Source organism: Leptodactylus fuscus, chromosome 1 (genome assembly GCF_031893055.1).
Source record: "Leptodactylus fuscus isolate aLepFus1 chromosome 1, aLepFus1.hap2, whole genome shotgun sequence".
In the NCBI taxonomy this organism is placed as follows: Eukaryota; Metazoa; Chordata; class Amphibia; order Anura; family Leptodactylidae; genus Leptodactylus; species Leptodactylus fuscus.
The window spans coordinates 256,742,445-256,760,596 of NC_134265.1; the positions used below are offsets into that span (position 1 = coordinate 256,742,445).

An 18,152-nucleotide genomic window follows, 5' to 3' on the forward strand; every position below is an offset into this window, starting at 1 on the left:
AAATGAGAAGTGTTGTGTAGATGTGTCCCCACATGTGACCCTGAACCCATTTTCTGGATCATTGGGAGCCTCACCATTCAAATCCCCTGCAGTCAAACTTTTATGACATATCAAATTGCCATGTTGTACATGTTGAGTGTGTGAAACCGTATTGAAGCAGGTCCATCCTGCAGTTCAGTGATCCAGATAAATTGATACTAGAAACCTTTGTCTATGCTAAGACTGGTGTAATGAATATAACAGCACTCTTATCTTATATCTGATGATATTATGTTCATTTCTGTATACAGAAAAGATGGCACCTAATATTGCAGCATCAGCTCCAACTTCCCCAATTCAAGACCCAGAGGAGGTCCAAAGGAGAAAGATGGACAAGAGGGCTAAAATTATTGCTGAGCTGATACAAACAGAAAAGGATTATCTGACGGACCTGGAGCTCTGCATCAGAGAAGTTGTCCAGCCACTTAGACAACACCATGTGAGTAATGACTTTCTCACTAAGTAGTCCAGTATACTGTATAGTCACATAGTAACTTTACCTAGATATGCAAGTTTCTTACTGCTTGGTTTGCAATTCCCAAAGGAGAACCAACACTTTAATTTTCTTATAGCAAACAATGCAGTTCTTGTCAAAGTAAGAAAATTTTATATTTGTAAAGATCAGTCTTTGATGGGACAGAAAATGAAAGAGAAATTCACATTAGGATAACTCCTGTTTATATGACCCCATTCAGTTTCCGTCAAACTAAAGGAGTAGCAGAGTTGCAATACCTTTTCATTGTTTGTCTGCAGAGCATCACTCCTGTCCACTGGCATATATACATACAAATACTACACATCCACATTCACCTGGAAGGAGCTGTTCTGCAGTTCCTTGGACAGTGGACACATGGGAGTGCTGCTGTGTAGAAAGAAAGCTGAAGTAACCTTGGCCCCTTCAATTGCGGGATTGTTGGGGTCCCAGAGATCTGACCCCCACCAATCAGGCAGGATAGCCGATTTTATTATGCTTAAAGTATATATCTAATTATGAAACTTTTCATAAATTAACAGTACATGTATAAGAATATAAGAAAATTTGTAATCTATCTTATTAACCCCTTCCCGCCGATGGCATTTTTTGATTTTCGTTTTTGACTCCCCTCCTTCTAAACCCCATAACTTTTTTATTTCTCCGCTCCCAGAGTCATATGAGGTCTTAATTTTTGCGGGACAATTTTTTCTTCATGATGCCACCATTAATTATTCTATATAATGTACTGGGAAGCAGGAAAAAAATTCAGAATGGGGTGGATTTGAAGAAAAAATGCATTTCTGTGACTTTCTTACGGGCTTTGGTTTTACGGCGTTCACTGTGCAGTCAAAATGACATGTCCCCTATATTCTGTGTTTCGGTACGGTTCCAGGGATACCAAATTTATATGGTTATATTTACATTTTGACCCCTAAAAAAAATTCCAAAACGGTGTTAAAATTTTTTTTAGAGCTGGTTGTCTACTGCTTAAAGCAGTAGACACCCGGCGGCTATGACGGCCGCCCGGCTCCCGGGCGGTCACCATAGTTACAGACCCGACACGCGCCGTACTATTACGGCGCATGTCGGGAAGGGGTTAAAGAAATTTGTTTCCTTTTTCACTTATGAAGCTTCTTTCCTCCTCTTTTTTTTTTTTTTTAACATACAGTCAGTATCCAGCTCACACAGAGAACTCTATGGAGAGAGGAGTGAGAGAAGGAGAAAACAGACTACCAATGTTTCATTCTGTGTACTGTTAGCCTGTCATCTCTAGCAAAGCAGTTTTAATAGAGCTGCCTGACTCAGAGAATAGCAGAGTGTAGCAGCAGCAGTTATCCGCTTGTGCTTTTCAGCAGCCTCCTTCACTTCTCCATATATTAATATAAAAAGTAGCTTGATTGAAGAAGGAAACATATTTTTAAAATAAGATATATTACAAAGTTTTGTATAGTCACATGTAATATATATATATATATATATATATATATATATATATATGTATATATATATATATATATACTGTATATAGTGCTCAAAAAAATAAAAGGAACACTCATATAACACATCCTAGATCTGAATGATTGAAATGTTCTCATTGAATACTTTGTTCTGTACAAAGTTGAATGTGATGACAACAAAATCACACAAAAATCATCAATGGAAATCAAATTTATTAACCAATGGAGGCCTGGATTTGGAGTCACCCCCAAAATTAAAGGGGAAAAACACACTAAAGGCTGATCCAACTTTGATATAATGTCCTTAAAACATGTCAAAATGAGGCTCAGTAGTGTGTGTGGCCTCCACGTGCCTGTATGACCTCCCTACAACGCCTGGGCATGCTCCTCATGAGGTTGTGGATGGTCTCCTGAGGGATCTCCTCCCAGACCTGGACTAAAGCATCTGCCAAATCCTGGACAGTTTGTGGTGCAATGTGTCGTTGGTGGATGGAGCGAGACGTAATGTCCCAGATGTGCTCAATCAGATTCAGGTCTGGAGAACTGGCGGGCCAGTCCATAGCTTCAATGCCTTCATCTTGCAGGAACTGCTGACACACTCGAGCCATATGAGGTCTGGCATTATCCTGCATTAAGAGGAACCCAGGGCCAACCGAACCAGCATATGGTCTCACAAGGTGTCTGAGGATCTCATCTCGGTACCTAATGGCAGTCAGGCTACCTCTGGTGAGCACATTGAGGGCTGTGTGGCCCTCCAAAGAAATGCCACCCCACACCATTACTGACCCACTGCCAAACCGGTCATGCTGAAGGATGTTGCAGACAGCATATCGCTCTCCACACTGTCTCCAGACTCCGTCGTCTCCAGACTCTCACGTCTGTCACATGTGCTCATTGTGAACCTGCTTTCATCTGTGAAGAGCACAGGGCGCCAGTGGCGAAGTTGCCAATCCTGGTGTTCTGTGGCAAATGCCAAGTGTCCGCAATGGTGTTGGGCTGTGAGCACAATCCCCATCTGTGGACGTCGGGCCCTCATTCCATCCTCATGGAGTCAGTTTCTAACCATTTGTGTAGACACATGCACATTTGTGGCCTGCTGGAGATCATTTTGCAGGGCTCTTGCAGTGCTCCTCCTGTTCCTCCTTGCACAAAGGCGGAGGTAGCAATCCTGCTGCTGGGTTGTTGCCCTCCTACGGCCTGCTCCACGTCTCGTGGAGTACTGGCTTGTCTCCTGGTAGCGTGTCATGTTGCACCTCAGACTGTCCAGAAGATGGCAGATGCTTTAGTCCAGGTCTGGGAGGAGATCCCTCAGGAGACCATCCGCAACCTCATCAGGAGCATGCCCAGGCGTTGTAGAGAGGTCATACAGGCACGTGGAGGCCAAACACACTACTGATCCTCAGTATGACATGTTTTAAGCACATTACATCAAAGTTGGATCAGCCTGTAGTGTGTTTTTCCACTTTAATTTTGGGGGTGACTCCAAATCCAGTCCTCCATTCGTTAATAAATTTGATTTCCATTGATGATTTTTGTGTTATTTTGTGGACATCACATTCCACTTTGTACAGAACAAAGTATTCAATGAGAATATTTCATTCATTCGGAGCTAGGAGGTGTTGAGTGTTGATTTTTTTGAGCAGTGTATATAATTGGAGCCACACTTTACCACATGAGAAAAAGGCACCCATACCAATAAATGAATACAATCCAATGTCCTTCTTCAGTTCCAGCATTCAATGAAGCACATAGTGATTCCACAGCTTTCCATTAGTCATAGCTTTTCTACACAATGGATTAGAGGACATGGACAACTGGAGCCTTTTTTCAGTTTATTTGTCTTTTCAGTATTCTCACTAGTATTATATGATCCCTTCATTAACCATATGACTTTTAGGTGTTGAGTTAAAGCAACTTCAATACAGACTACAAGTAAGCCAAGTACAATATGTAGTATACTTTCAATAAACCTCTCCTATAAACCTTTCTTCCCCAGTCAGACCGCTTTGATGTGGATGCACTATTCAGTAACATTGAATCCGTCTGCCAGATATCAGCCAAAATGGTGTCCTTGTTGGAGGAAGCCACAACAGATGTGGAGCCGGAGCTGCAAGTGATAGGTATTTACACTTTTGCTTTCCTTGCATATGCAGCAGGTATCCATTTTCAGGCTGCGCTGGTCATGTGTCAGTTCCTAGTTTTCTCTATACAAAGGAACTCTGTATGGCGAGCCACCCTATTATACTATAGAAGCACAGTGTAACTCTAGTACTCAATGTCATTAAATTCATGACTTCATGTTTTTAAAATGAGGACAACTTTTCACATGGAAAGAAAGTTTAACCTGTCGCTATGTGGATTTAAACTATTTAATGAAACTTCTTTAAGACGTTGCAAATTAATTTATATTTATTTACATCAGTAATTCATATTACTGGAAATATCTGGCCATTGCATTGGAGTATGAGGACAGAAAAACATTACAAGTTTTATAAGAGAATGCTGTCTATTTAAATTTTCTTTTATGATACAATGCAATACGAGTAGAGTTAATAATTGTATTGGAAAGGGTGGTGCATCTTTTTCTCTAAATTTATACCATTTTAGGTGCCAGTTAAGGTGTCAAGACAACAATTCAGGGACATTCAGGGGCTGATATGGCTGAGATGGGAATACAAGGATCTCGGTCTTGTCCAGGAGATTGTGAATTTTGTAAGCAGTTGAACACAGTTGTGCTATGCTGCTTATGGAAAAGTAAAGAGGAGTTACAGAAACGGCATACTCAGCCCATCATAGGACTTATGAAAACATTGCGGAACAGCTGCATTTAGCGGTTTCCTTACCTCCCAAATAACTCAGGTGGCCTAGACACGAGAATTCCCATCTCAGCTATGGCATGTTGAGATGAGCAAATTCCCACCAATCTAAAATCACAAGTTCATAGGCTACAAATATGTGGGGCTCATCTTACTATTGTAGCCTGCTTAAAATGGAAATCTGGCTATTTAGTACATAGAGTATGTACGATGCTGTCTCTGCTGCATGAGATTACCATGTGAACTCATATTTATTAGAGTCCTGTTGACCAGCTCTTCTGTTCCAGCTCTACTGCAAAAATGCATCCCTGCTTCTCGTCTACCTCTCTCAAAATATTCTCCCTCTAGTCCTCTTCACCCACCATCTGCCCATAGTTTCCTCCTTTCTCATAGTGATCAAGCCCCCATTACCTTCCCCAGTGTTATCAGCAGCCTATAGGACCTGTGGTGACAACATCATGGGTAGTGGTACTAGTCATGGGTGACAGCATCAGCAACAGCAAATTATGAGTATACTTCTATGGCTAACGTCCATAAAAGGGTATAACTAGGAAAGAATGGGCCCCATAGCAAACGTTTGATTGGGCCCCCCTAGGAAATCAGATATTACACATCATCATTCACTCACCCCTTTGCCCAAATGTTGTAGATACGGGGGCTTTTTTTTTTACATTGTGATATTGAACTCAAAATCCAATACAGCGTGCACACAGTAGTGATATATATATTACAAAACATGCCAATACAGTTGGTAAAAGCAAATGAAACAGTGTAAGATAAATAATGAAGTACAGGAATAGAATGTTTCAGTCCAATAGAAGCAGTGGATCATTTGCTGGGAATACTAAATGATCCCTAAACAGGTAGTACATCTAGTACATTGTGTAAAGCACTTAAGACATACAGTAAAGATATCTAACTAAAAAAGGCACATGTATTGCACATTTACAGAAATAGCATCAAGAGTGTGTAGTTAAGGAAACCATCAGAACGGGGAGAAGTCTTGGTGAGCGGCCCAGTACTACAGATAGTATTTATCAGGGATTTCCTAGTCTAGTTGAAAGATTAGCCCATAATACTTTGGGAGAAGAAAGGGTTAGTGGAAAGTCACACCATAAACACTATACTTTGGAGAATTTCTAGGGACAACCTCTAGGTTTTTACACCACTTTCTTGTATTGGATGGTCAGTAACAAGTTTCTTCAATTGTTCTACTATCAGGAATTAATCTCCCATCCAGCTAAGTGCAATAGCTTTTCTTGCAAGAATCAGGGACTCTTATAGGAATATATGCATATAGTGTGGCCAGTCATCTCCTCCAAAAGGCAGACCCTTGGAGCAGTCAGCATCGGTATCATAGTAATGTTAGACAGTGTGGCAATACCTTCTTTCCGTAACAAGCCCACACTGTGGCAGTCCCAGACCCCAGACCATGTGGAAATTAGTGTGTAGTCTGGCACATCTGAGAAATTTATTATTCAGGACATGGTGCATATTGTATAGGTACATCAGGGAGATAAAATAATGATGAACAAAATACAGTTGAATCATTATGTTATTAATTGCAGGGGTCACAAAAAACAGTGATTTTAGGGTGTCAACCCAGTCTTCCAAGTAAAGTCATGAAATTGCCATTTACCCTCCACTATCAGCTGCGCGTATTTCAATTTAGTGCCCAGAAGATGGGTGTACAGGGCTGAGATTATTCCCCACTGGCCTTGAGATCATAGGATAGTAAGACATAATGCCCTACGCATCTGGGAACTGGTCTCTGAGTACATGCCTTAGCTGAAGAGATCTATCAAAGGAAGTTTGAGGTAGTTGATGGACAGCTACTGGGAGTAAAATTTGGTATAAATCCCTAGAGTGAGGACACTATGGGACATGTAGAATGTGGCCTCCTCTATAATCATGTAATGAGGTAACATAGGGTACTACAGGAGGTGCGTGGGGTACTAAGACCTAAGTGGAAGGCCAAGTAATACTCCATTGAGGCAGAGGTTGTGCCTCAGGCCCAGGTGTCAAGGAAACAAAACTAGCCAGCCAGAAAATATAAATAAAAATCAGGCCGGGCCATCCTTCCCTGCCTGGATCTTAGGTCTTTGGAGGGCACTTAGTTTGTGCATAGTTACCCCATCTGAAGGAGGCTATGAGAGCAGATACAGAGCTTTACAGTCCTCTACACAATATAACACCCCTTCTTATGACCCCACACATCATAATGCCCTCTTTATTGGTCCCTCTATGGTATACTAGTCCCAACACAGTCTAACATCCCCTTTATTGGTCACCACACAGTATAATGCCTCCTTTACTAAGCCCCACAAAGTAAAATGTCCCTTTTTCTAGGCCAGCACAGTATAATGCCCGCTTTACTGGCTCTTGCACAATATACTGCCCCATTTTTATGTACCCTCATGCAGTGCTCCTTTACTGATCCCCTTTACTTCCCCTCTCACTATAGTTCGAAGAACCAAGTACCAAGAACACTGTTTTTAAGGGGTTTTTCAGGATTTCCATAATAATAACCTATCCTTTAGATAGGTCCATCATATCAGGTCTGTGGAGGTCTGACACGTGGCACCTCACCAACCAGCTCATTGTAGCAGCTACAGTAGTAGGAATACCCCAGGTGTAATGAGACCGAAGTCTAGAAGGTTTATAGCTCTGTACACTGTGTAATAGCCAAGCTGGTTTACTTCAAAGCTCCCATTCAAGTAAAGAATGGTTTATTAATCTCAAAATCCAGAGAATCACTTTAACCCCCGAACAGTTTTGCCTTTCTCCTGATCAGAATTTTAGCAAACTACTTAACAGCTTAGCCAAGCTGGTGTCAGGTCTCAGAATTCTGCTTAAATTCTGAATATAAGGCTATTCATACCTAAGCAATTCTTCCCACTATGTCTGTGTTAAAAAAAAAAAAAAAAAGGCATATTATAGGAAAGCACTGAAAATGTTCCTTATTTATTTTGTCACTGTGTTTAATACGCTATTAACCTGCTAGTTCTCTTTAGACTCAGCTAGAAGACAATAACATATTGTATGTACATGATGACAGCAGGGTATTGGTCCATATTCACTGTGATCTTTGCAACAGAATTCTAAAATAAATTGCACACTTTTTTATTTTTTAAATAAATGTATTGATGTGTGTCCAAACACATGTTTGCGCCTTGTTGGTTCAATTCACTGTGGTCTTTGCACCAGAATTTTGAAATAAATTGCACATTTAAAAAAAAAAAAAAAAAAAGATAAATGTATTGATTTTTGTCAGAAACAAATGTTTGCCTCTTGTATGTTAGATTTTAATAAGTACCCAGACAAGGCAATGAGGTTTTGTCAAAGTCTATGAAGATTTGACAAGTCTATCACATAGTGTGCACCATGGTGATAAATTTGGAGAATTTTTTGACAGCTTGATCTAAGATTGCACAACATAAATGATAGGGAGCATTAGTAAATGTGGGTCATTGTCCTCATAGAAGTGTTGATTCTTGTCTGCAGGTGAATTGTTTCTGGAGATTAAATTTCCACTAGAAGATGTGTACAAGGTCTACTGCTATAACCATGATGAAGCCCATACTCTACTGGAGTCCTACGAGAAAGAACCAGAAATGAGGGACTATTTAAGACAGTGCATACAATCATTAAAGTAAGACTATGCTCACATAGTTTTTTCCTGTTTCTTCTGAACATTTCATGCTTTAGTTTTGTATGACTGCTTCCAGTGTGGGTTCGCCCACTTTTCTCACATCTGTTATTGACAGCAGAGTTAAAATACAAGGATAAATATTATTTGTGGCATTACTCCTTAAAGATCGCCCTTTACCATTGTCTTTTCTGCCCATAAAGGATGCCATGACTATGATCTTTGTGTAAGGAGTGGTTGAGTGATCAGGATCGGAAAAATGAGTAAATTTCACGGTCGCGATCGGAATTCCGATCCCGATCTTTTTAGGTGGGATCGAGGTCGGAGGTTATTTCCCACAATGCTTTGCTACTGGCCAAGTATTGTGGGAAAAGCTAACAATGTTAGCTACTAGAGATGAGCGAGTACTATTAGAAACTGCCGTTTCGAATAGCACGCTCCCATAGGAATGAATGGATGCAGCCGGCACACAGCCTGTGCCAGCATCCGGCCACTTAACCCCCTGCTTGCTGGCTGCGTCCATTCATTCCTATGGGAGCGTGTTTCCTCCCTGCTGTGCCGTATACTAGACTCTGCAACATCTGCATTACTGTACATTTACTTGTCTATCTACTCTTCTGCTTCATCCCTGCTTTACCGTATACTCAGCTCTGCTACATCTGAGATCTACATCTCAGATGTAGCACAGCAGGGAAGAAACAGAATAGTATAGTCCACTAGAAACAGAATAGTCCACTTACCTGCACAGATCCGCTGCCACTCCCCGTTCTTCTCAGTCTGGTTCTCTCTCATTTACAGGCCTTCAGAGCGCTGTGCACGCCCCTAGCGAGGCTCCCTGGGAGGGGAAATGTGAGTGATGCACTTACGTCTCCCCGCCCTGTACCCGCCCACACTCTCCTAAGTCACAACAAGCCCCGCCTACTCCCAGCATCTCTAACACTAGCCTAGGGAGGCAGGGGCACGCACAGCGCTCTGAAGGCCTCTAAATGAGAGAGAAGAGGAGTGAGAACAACGGGGAGAGGCAGCGATCTGTGTAGGTAAGTGGACACCAGAGGGGACTAAATAGCCAGAGGATTTTTTTTAATCACTACACAGCGTGGAGTCTAAAAATTAAAGCGTTCAATTTTTAGATTCCATGCTGTGTAGTGAATAGGATCGTTTTTAAAATCTGATCTTCGATTATTAAAAAAATCCCATTGACTTGCATTAGGATTGGAATTGGAATCGGGATCGGGTTCGAATGGAAAATGAGTGGAAATCGGATTTTAAAAATGATCCTGAAATCTCAAGATCAGCTCAACCCTAGTAAGGAGGCAGAAAGAGCACAGGTGTACCAATAGGCCCGGCCATTCTTCGGGGTCACCAAGGAGCCAATTTACATAGAGATAAAAAGTGAATTTTCTGTAAAATGTCGCTGAAAAGCTATTAAAGTGCCCAATACAACATTGTGGTTCAATTTGATCGACTCCCTTTAATGTTAAGCACTTTACGTATGTTATTTAATGCGACACACACAGTTTTTTCTTTAAATAAATAAGTCCCAGTTCACATCTGCACTGGATGTCTGTCTGCTGCAGATCTTTGTAAAATCGCAAGATGAAAAGTCCTGCAAGCCCGATTTTACTTCCAGGAATTTCAGTTAAAAAGAACGGATATTCGACAGACATCTGACAGTTCCCATGATGGGGTCCCTCAAGCTCTTTTGTTGTCTTGATGTTGGCTGGCTCCGATAGTGTATTTTAGTGGTTATTGGCACTAATGTGAACCTAGCATAACTGTAAAAGAAAAAGCAATGTGTACTGCTTCTTATATAAGTGTATTCAGTGAAGAAACAATTGTCCTGAGGGTAAAGCGCCATTAAATATGAATCTACAAATGGTACTGAATTTTTTAAATTAGTTTCTATAGAGATTTAGATTTTTTGCTATTATGCAGATTTTGCCATGACGCTTCTTATTATTACTATTCTGATTCATTACAGTCACATTATTATATCATACATTTCCAGCTCTCAGTGAGAGTCTTTAGTCTTCAGTCTACATTTTTACAGTAGTAAATCTTGCTCATGATCTTTGTAGCCCTCTTTTGCAACCACTTGTCCATTTTCCAGCATCATAAGGTAAGGGGGCGTTCACACTACCGTCAGTGTCCGACAGGTAGTGTCCGCTCCTAGTGTCCGCTCATAATCTGGCACGGACATTAGGAGCGGACACTAGCTGTGTCCGTGACACTTGTCATTCATTTAAATGGCGATCGGGTGCGTTCTTTTGCACTCCGTGCCCTTCCTTCACTGTCCGCATGTAAAGATGTCCGACTTTTCAAGCGGACAGAAAAAACCTACCTGTCGGGTTTTTCTGTCCGCTTGAAAAGTCGGACATCTTTACAAGCGGACAGTGAATGCATCCGATCGCCATTTAAATGAATGACAAGTGTCACGGACACAGCTAGTGTCCGCTCCTAATGTCCGTGCGAGATTTTGAACGGACACTATCCATAGCTTGGCAGTGAGCAGAGGACCCTGTGACTCTACATATCACTCAGTCTCTGGTATAGTAGCACACTGTTCTCTGCAGGAGCAGTGGAGGAGGTTGGGTGACATGTACAGTCCCCATCAGCCAATTTATGGACGGTGCAGATGTCGGAGCATAACAGAATAGGGACGAAGCGATCAGTTATAAAACACATGGCGCAGATGTGGGAAATACTGTGTGGGCACTAATGGGTCATTATAGTATGTGAGGGTAACTAAAGGTGCATCATATTGTGAGAGGGCCACTAATGGGTGTAAAGAGGTTGAACAAGATAACTTGAGCACCCTGTTTTAACTTGACTTTGACTTTATCTTGGCTATTACAGCACTCCCATGCATATCATATTTGTGCAGTGCATGTCTGACATTTTTCAGTGATCCTGGTCCCTTAAACTTGCATTCAGTTCTTCAGAAATCTTAGTAGTTTTGTGTTTTTAGTTACAATTCCACAAAGTACTCTGTCCCTCACATCAAACTATGACTGTCAATCCTAACTGTGTCTATCTGCCGAAGTTTTGTCAGTCATTGCATACTGAGATGTAATGTCAGAACCAGAAGACCTCACACACCCATCAACTTGGGGCCCCAGATGCTTGATAGTGGGCCAAAGACTATGGTATTGCCTTTAGCCCAATAAGGATATTATGAACTTATGTAGTAGCCACAAGATTGTGTATACAGTCCTATGAAAATGTTTGGGCACCCCTATTAATCTTAATCATTTTTTGTTCTAAATATTTTGGTGTTTGCAACAGCCATTTCAGTTTGATATATCTAATAACTGATGGACACAGTAATATTTCAGGATTGAAATGAGGTTTATTGTACTAACAGAAAATGTGCAATATGCATTAAACCAAAATTTGACCGGTGCAAAAGTATGGGCACCCTTATCATTTTATTGATTTGAATTCCCCTAACTACTTTTTACTGACTTACTGAAGCACAAAATTGGTTTTGTAACCTCATTGAGCTTTGAACTTCATAGCCAGATGTATCCAATCATAAGAAAAGGTATTTAAGGTGGCCAATTGCAAGTTGATCTCCTATTTGAATCTCCTCTGAAGAGTGGCATCATGGGCTACTCAAAACAACTCTCAAATGATCTGAAAACAAAGATTGTTCAACATAGTTGTTCAGGGGAAGGATACAAAAAGTTGTCTCAGAGATTTAACCTGTCAGTTTCCACTGTGAGGAACATAGTAAGGAAATGGAAGACCACAGGGACAGTTCTTGTTAAGCCCAGAAGTGGCAGGCCAAGAAAAATATCAGAAAGGCAGAGAAGAAGATTGGTGAGAACAGTCAAGGACAATCCACAGACCACCTCCAAAGAGCTGCAGCATCATCTTGCTGCAGATGGTGTCACTGTGCATCGGTCAACTATACAGCGCACTTTGCACAAATAGAAGCTGTATGGGAGAGTGATGAGAAAGAAGCCGTTTCTGCACGTACGCCACAAATAGAGTTGCCTGAGGTATGAAAAAGCACATTTGGACAAGGCAGCTTCATTTTGGAAACAAAAATTGAGTTGTTTGGTTATAAAAAAAGGTGTTATGCATGGCGTCCAAAAAGAAACAGCATTCCAAGAAAAACACATGCTACCCACTGTAATATTTGGTGGAGGTTCCATCATGCTTTGGGGCTGTGTGGCCAATGCCGGCATCGGGAATCTTGTTAAAGTTGAGGGTCGCATGGATTCCACTCAGTATCAGCAGATTCTTGAGAATAATGTTCAAGAATCAGTGACGAAGTTGAAGTTACGCCAGGGATGGATATTTCAGCAAGACAATGATCCAAAACACCGCTCCAAATCCTCAGGCATTCATGCAGAGGAACAATTACAATGTTCTGGAATGGCCATCCCAGTCCCCAGACCTGAATATCATTGAACATCTGTGGGATGATTTGAAGCGGGCTGTCCATGCTCGGCGACCATCTAACTTAACTGAACTTGAATTGTTTGTCCAAAATACCTTTATCCAGGATCCAGGAACTGATTAAAAGCTACAGGAAGCGACTAGAGGCTGTTATCTTTGCAAAAGGAGGATCTACTAAATATTAATGTCACTTTTCTGTTGAGGTGCCCATACTTTTGCACCGGTCAAATTTTGGTTTAATGCATATTGCACATTTTCTGTTAGTACAATAAACCTCATTTCAATCCTGAAATATTACTGTGTCCATCAGTTATTAGATATATCAAACTGAAATGGCTGTTATAAACACCAAAATATTTAGAACTAAAAATGATTAAGATTAATAGGGGTGCCCAAACTTTTTCATAGGACTGTATATGGGAAAGCATTTTTAAAACTATAACATTGATCAATGGCCCGTAGATGTTCTTCCTAAAACAAACAATCTGCTGTCTCCAACCACATCACAGGAACTGCCCGGCCTTTCTCACATACTCTAGTTCTAAAATGTCTTTCTCTCTTGAGCGCATAAAATTTGCCTCCGTCTGACACCACAGCCCGGCTGGTATTGAAGTCAAAGAATATGAGAAAAAAAAGCTAATTATGTTGAATTGCAGGCATTGAGCAAAATGTTAAATAGATGCTCAGAATGGTTATTCAACCTAGAATATGCTTTTATCTGATACTGAATGACACAGAAAAGACAGGCTTTACCACAAGGAATAAGGGAACGCTGCTCCTATTGAAAGCCTTTTAATTATTTACTTTTAAAGGCACCATATCCTAAAAATATGTTGCTTCTTTGTTAGAATTTGGTGCATAATGAGCCAACATTTTCCCTATGAGGAGCTATTCACTTGCACTGTATATGCACAGGTGCATGGGGGGATGACAGCAGCATTTATGGCTATTTAACCACAGTATAATGCCTATTGATATCATGTATTCAGTGGAATATGTTGTTCATGACTTCTGTAAAGCCTGTGCATTTCTAAGTACAGTCACTGGAAACCAAGGCTCCATTGTGGCCAAATTGGGGAAAAATTTGTCTTGGAAAAAGTGGTTCCTATACCAAACATCCAGAAATGTTCATCTCATTTCATTCCTGTTTAGAAAATTATGACTCAAAATTCAAAGGATTTAACACTATGAAACAAATAGATGGTAAGGCAATCTATCTTAGCAGATAGATGGTGACTATTTCAGAATACATGACTAGGTAGGTTCTGCTTCAAAGTCTAGTCTTTAAGCAATGAACAGATTTTTCAGAAGGATTTTTCTACATAACACAGACATATTGGCACAGAGATAAAAACAGATTAGGAAATTACATAAGTAGCGAGAAACATTGAAAGATTGAAGGGAATTTTAGACGAAGAAAGGTGATTAATACCACGGACCCTGGCCACTACAATAATGAGATCAGTGATCTCATGTTCCCTGTTTGATCGGAGCACTGATCGACCATGTACAGTACTGCGACATTTATTCTGTATGGGCTGCTAAACATAACCAAGCTATGTGTTCAGTTATCTTTATCAGACCCATAGAGTGGACAGAGATCTGTGGACATGAGATCTCTTTTCTCATGATTGGCAGGGTACTAGCGATGAGATTCACAGCAATAAGACACTGTGTATTTAACCTGTGGATAGGTAACTGTTGTTCATCGAAAAATGGAGACCCATGTTTCAAAAACACAGCGTTTTGGCCTCAGCATAAACGCTGCATTTTACAGTACTTGCAAAGTGTATGGGATTCTGGCTAATCCCATTCACATATTGCAGGAAAACTCTGCAGAATTTGTTAAAAGCACTGCAGAAAAAAACATGATTTATTTCCGCCAAGGTTTTTTCCAAAGCGCCTTTAGGTTGTGTTTCGCTACGTGGGGTCTTAGCCATATGCAGTTTTTATTCTGTACATACAATATTGTAATTCCTGAAGAGAACCAGACACCGTGAAAATACCTGAAATCTGAAGCATGTTATAGAGGAGGAGCTGAGCAAATTGATATATAGTTTTGTGAGAAAAGATTCCGTAGAACTTAGATTTTTTTCATTTATACCTTTTGCTGATTTTGGGCTCAGGCAAAGGTGTAACTTGAAGCTCCTGGTCCCCAATGCAAAATATATAATGGGGCCCCCATATTACCATGTGCTATCTTTAATAATTGTGTCTTCTTAAGTTGTAGAGAGGCCGTTGGGCCTCCTGAAGCTCCAGAGCCTTTAAGTGACCTCTGCCTCCGCTTTAACAAGGCTCTTGAGCATCCAGTCCAGTGGGTAGTCTTAGTGATTCCCAGTCTTCATTCAATATACAGCTGTGAATTACCCAATAGAACCGCCCACTAGACTCCTAACCCCAGAATAAGCAGAGGTCTTAATGAATAAATGGTAAGTTATAATAACAACACTATGTGGGAATCTACTTACTTCCCCCTACTCTATAGCATGCTGACTGCAGATTGCACTGTATTTTCATGGTGCAACCCCTCATTCACATCTGTGTTTGGCAATCCGTTCGGGGATTCCATATGGGGACCCTCCCGAACGAACTACCAAATATATTTGCAAGTGCTGTGCAGTGAAAGCACACAGACCCCATAGACTATAATGGGGTCCGTGTGCTTGCCGTGAGATCTCTGCAGGGAACATGTGGAGAGGAAAGTAGATTGTGAAGTACTTTCCTCTCTGCATGTTCCCTGCAGAGATCTCGCAGCAAACACACGCACCCCATTATATTCTAGCTTTCATTGCACAACGCTTGCAATTGCGTTTGGTAGTCCGTTCGGGGGGTCCACATGCAGACTCCCCAGAACGAATACCAATACAGATGTTAACCAACTCTTAGGTTCCTTTTAAATCACTTCCTAACATATCATACAATTGAGTTCTACATTTGGTACTTTACCAAAGTCCGAGAACTGTCTGTATTTAAATCCCCTAGTCTAACCATAGACATGATATCTTGTATTTACCGGTAGCTTACTGTCTACTACTATACTGGCATATTAAGCTTATCTAGTGCAAAGCAATATGTTTCCTAACTTGGTACAGGGTTCTTATAATGGTCTTTCTTTTATTGTCTCAGTCAATAAAATGTATAACAAGAAATACAAACATTTGTGAACATATACAATGTATCAATTATAGATACACAAATAACTATTAAATTAGTTATAATACAAATCGTTGTATCCAAGTAGCCCATCTCTAGCATAAGAGAATCTCATGTATCCCAGAGAGGGTAATTTCCACGTATACTATTTTGCAATGGAATATATCATCCTAATTGAGTGACAGGACTCCCTTCTCCACAAAAAAAAAAAACGTTTATTGGTCTATGGGTTCATCTTCTAGAAGTCTTCTGACATACCCTATAGCATTAAACCCCCCAATTCTGCCCAGGATCGCATATGGAGCAAGTTGTCCTTGCACATGTCTCTTAAATTTCTAACCCCCAATTGGTACCACTATCTAAATATGTGAGACCTTGAAATTCAGATTATTTATTAGTTGAAGCCATTGGGAGTGTAATACATTAAGACCCAGTTTTTTACGTAGTCCTCTCCACACTTTATAAACTGTACTCAAGGTTATTCTCATATAATGGTATATCTTGAAGTTATCTGTAGGTTCACTATATATCATCAGCCTGTCCTCAGTCTTAACTGAAAAATCATATGGGTATTAGATACCGCAGAGGGGTCAGGGCTTCGGCTATATGTGGTGGCCGTTCCCTAACCATCTCAGTATACATACTACTGTAGGTGACATTGTGGCCTCCTGTAACAGCTTACAGCAATAAGAAATAGTCTTTCATTGTAACCAGGAATGCATGTTTGTATGACATGACGTCATGATATTGTGTCTTCTATCCATAGACAGAATGTTGCAGTTATTTACTCTAACCCTCTACATTTTCTTGTTTTACTCCACAGGAAAATATACGAAGAGCAGTAAGTATTTTTCTTTTTATCCTTTTTGTAGAAGTTTTACATATGATAGTACTGGGTCAAGGTCAAAGGGGGCAGTTTTGTGGATTTGCTGAGCTGTTATATTTTCACAAAAGGACAACAGTTCCCAAGGCCACTGTAGTTTTTGGTCATGAGAATGCAAACATATTTACATAGTAGATGATGATGGATGAAGACACAGGTTGTATAAGTACAACCTATAACCATACAGTGTTGATCCCAAGGAAGGCAAAAAAGAACAAAACCTCATGAGGCTGATGACAATTTCTCCATGTCAGGAGAAAAAAAAATCCTTCCAGATTCCAAATCCAGCAATCAGTATCAAACCCTGAGTCCTTACCAAAATCTAAAACCCATAACTCGTAATATTTTTCCTTTCAAGAAGACCTCTAAGACCTCTTTGAACATGCACAATGTATCCACCATCACTGCTTCCTTTGATGAGTTCTATGGCCTTTCTGCTCTTACAGTAAAGAATCTTTTCAATTATGCTGGTGAAATGTTTTCTCCTCTAGGTGTAGACAATGTCCCATTGTCACTGTCACCAACCTAAGAGTAGAAAGTTTTTTGTGCTGTCTCTTCATGCCTACATGTATTGGTACATTGTTATTAGGTCTTCCTGTAGACGTCTTTTTTCTAAACTGAATAACCCCAAGTTTGGTAATTTATAGTGTACTCCTATCCAACCATTTCCCTAATAATCTTGGCCACCCTTCTCTGTGCTCTCTCTAGTTCTCTGTAATTCAGATTTATCAAGTACAGCATTTTAAAGGGATTCTATCATTCAAATGCATTTTTTTATGACTAAAACATCAGAATAGCCTTAAGAAAGGCTATTCTTCTCCTATCTCTCTCTCGTTGTCTTCTCAGCGGCACCATTCGCATGAAATCCCGGATTTTGTCGGTATGGAAATGAGTTCTCTCACAGCACTGGGGGCGTCCCCAATGCTGCGAGAGAATTCTCTCCAGCGCCGCCTCCATCTTCGTCAGCAACGGCCTCTTCATCTTTTTCTTTCGGCGCGCAGTGGGTCAGAGCCAACTTCACATGCGGGCAGCCATTTTTTTTGTGGCCGCTTACCAGGGGTGATCCGGCCCCTTTCGCCGCCTGAGGCGAACTACAGAAAGCCGCCCCCCCCCCCGCCGGGGGAGGGGCGGAGCGGGGGCATGGCTTAGCTGAGGGGGCGTGGCAAATCGAAGGGGGCGGGGCTTAGCGCCGTTCGCCGACAGAGAGCAGGCCCGGAGACTGCCTGCGCTCTGCCTGAGCGTGAGGGGAGGCTGCTGGAGCAGCGCTGCGCCA

At 41.0% G+C, this 18,152-nt stretch overlaps 1 protein-coding gene across 1 annotated transcript in view; it reads left to right on the forward strand.

The window, feature by feature from the left end:
• ARHGEF38 (Rho guanine nucleotide exchange factor 38) overlaps positions 1-18,152 on the forward strand; it is an 80,522-nt gene that overhangs the window by 34,774 nt on the left and 27,596 nt on the right. Inside the window, exons 2-5 of the mRNA XM_075286158.1 lie at positions 291-478; positions 3,968-4,091; positions 8,292-8,439; positions 16,820-16,837. Of these exons, the coding sequence (XP_075142259.1) occupies positions 291-478; positions 3,968-4,091; positions 8,292-8,439; positions 16,820-16,837 (478 nt within the window). The remainder of the gene's footprint in view (positions 1-290; positions 479-3,967; positions 4,092-8,291; positions 8,440-16,819; positions 16,838-18,152) is intronic.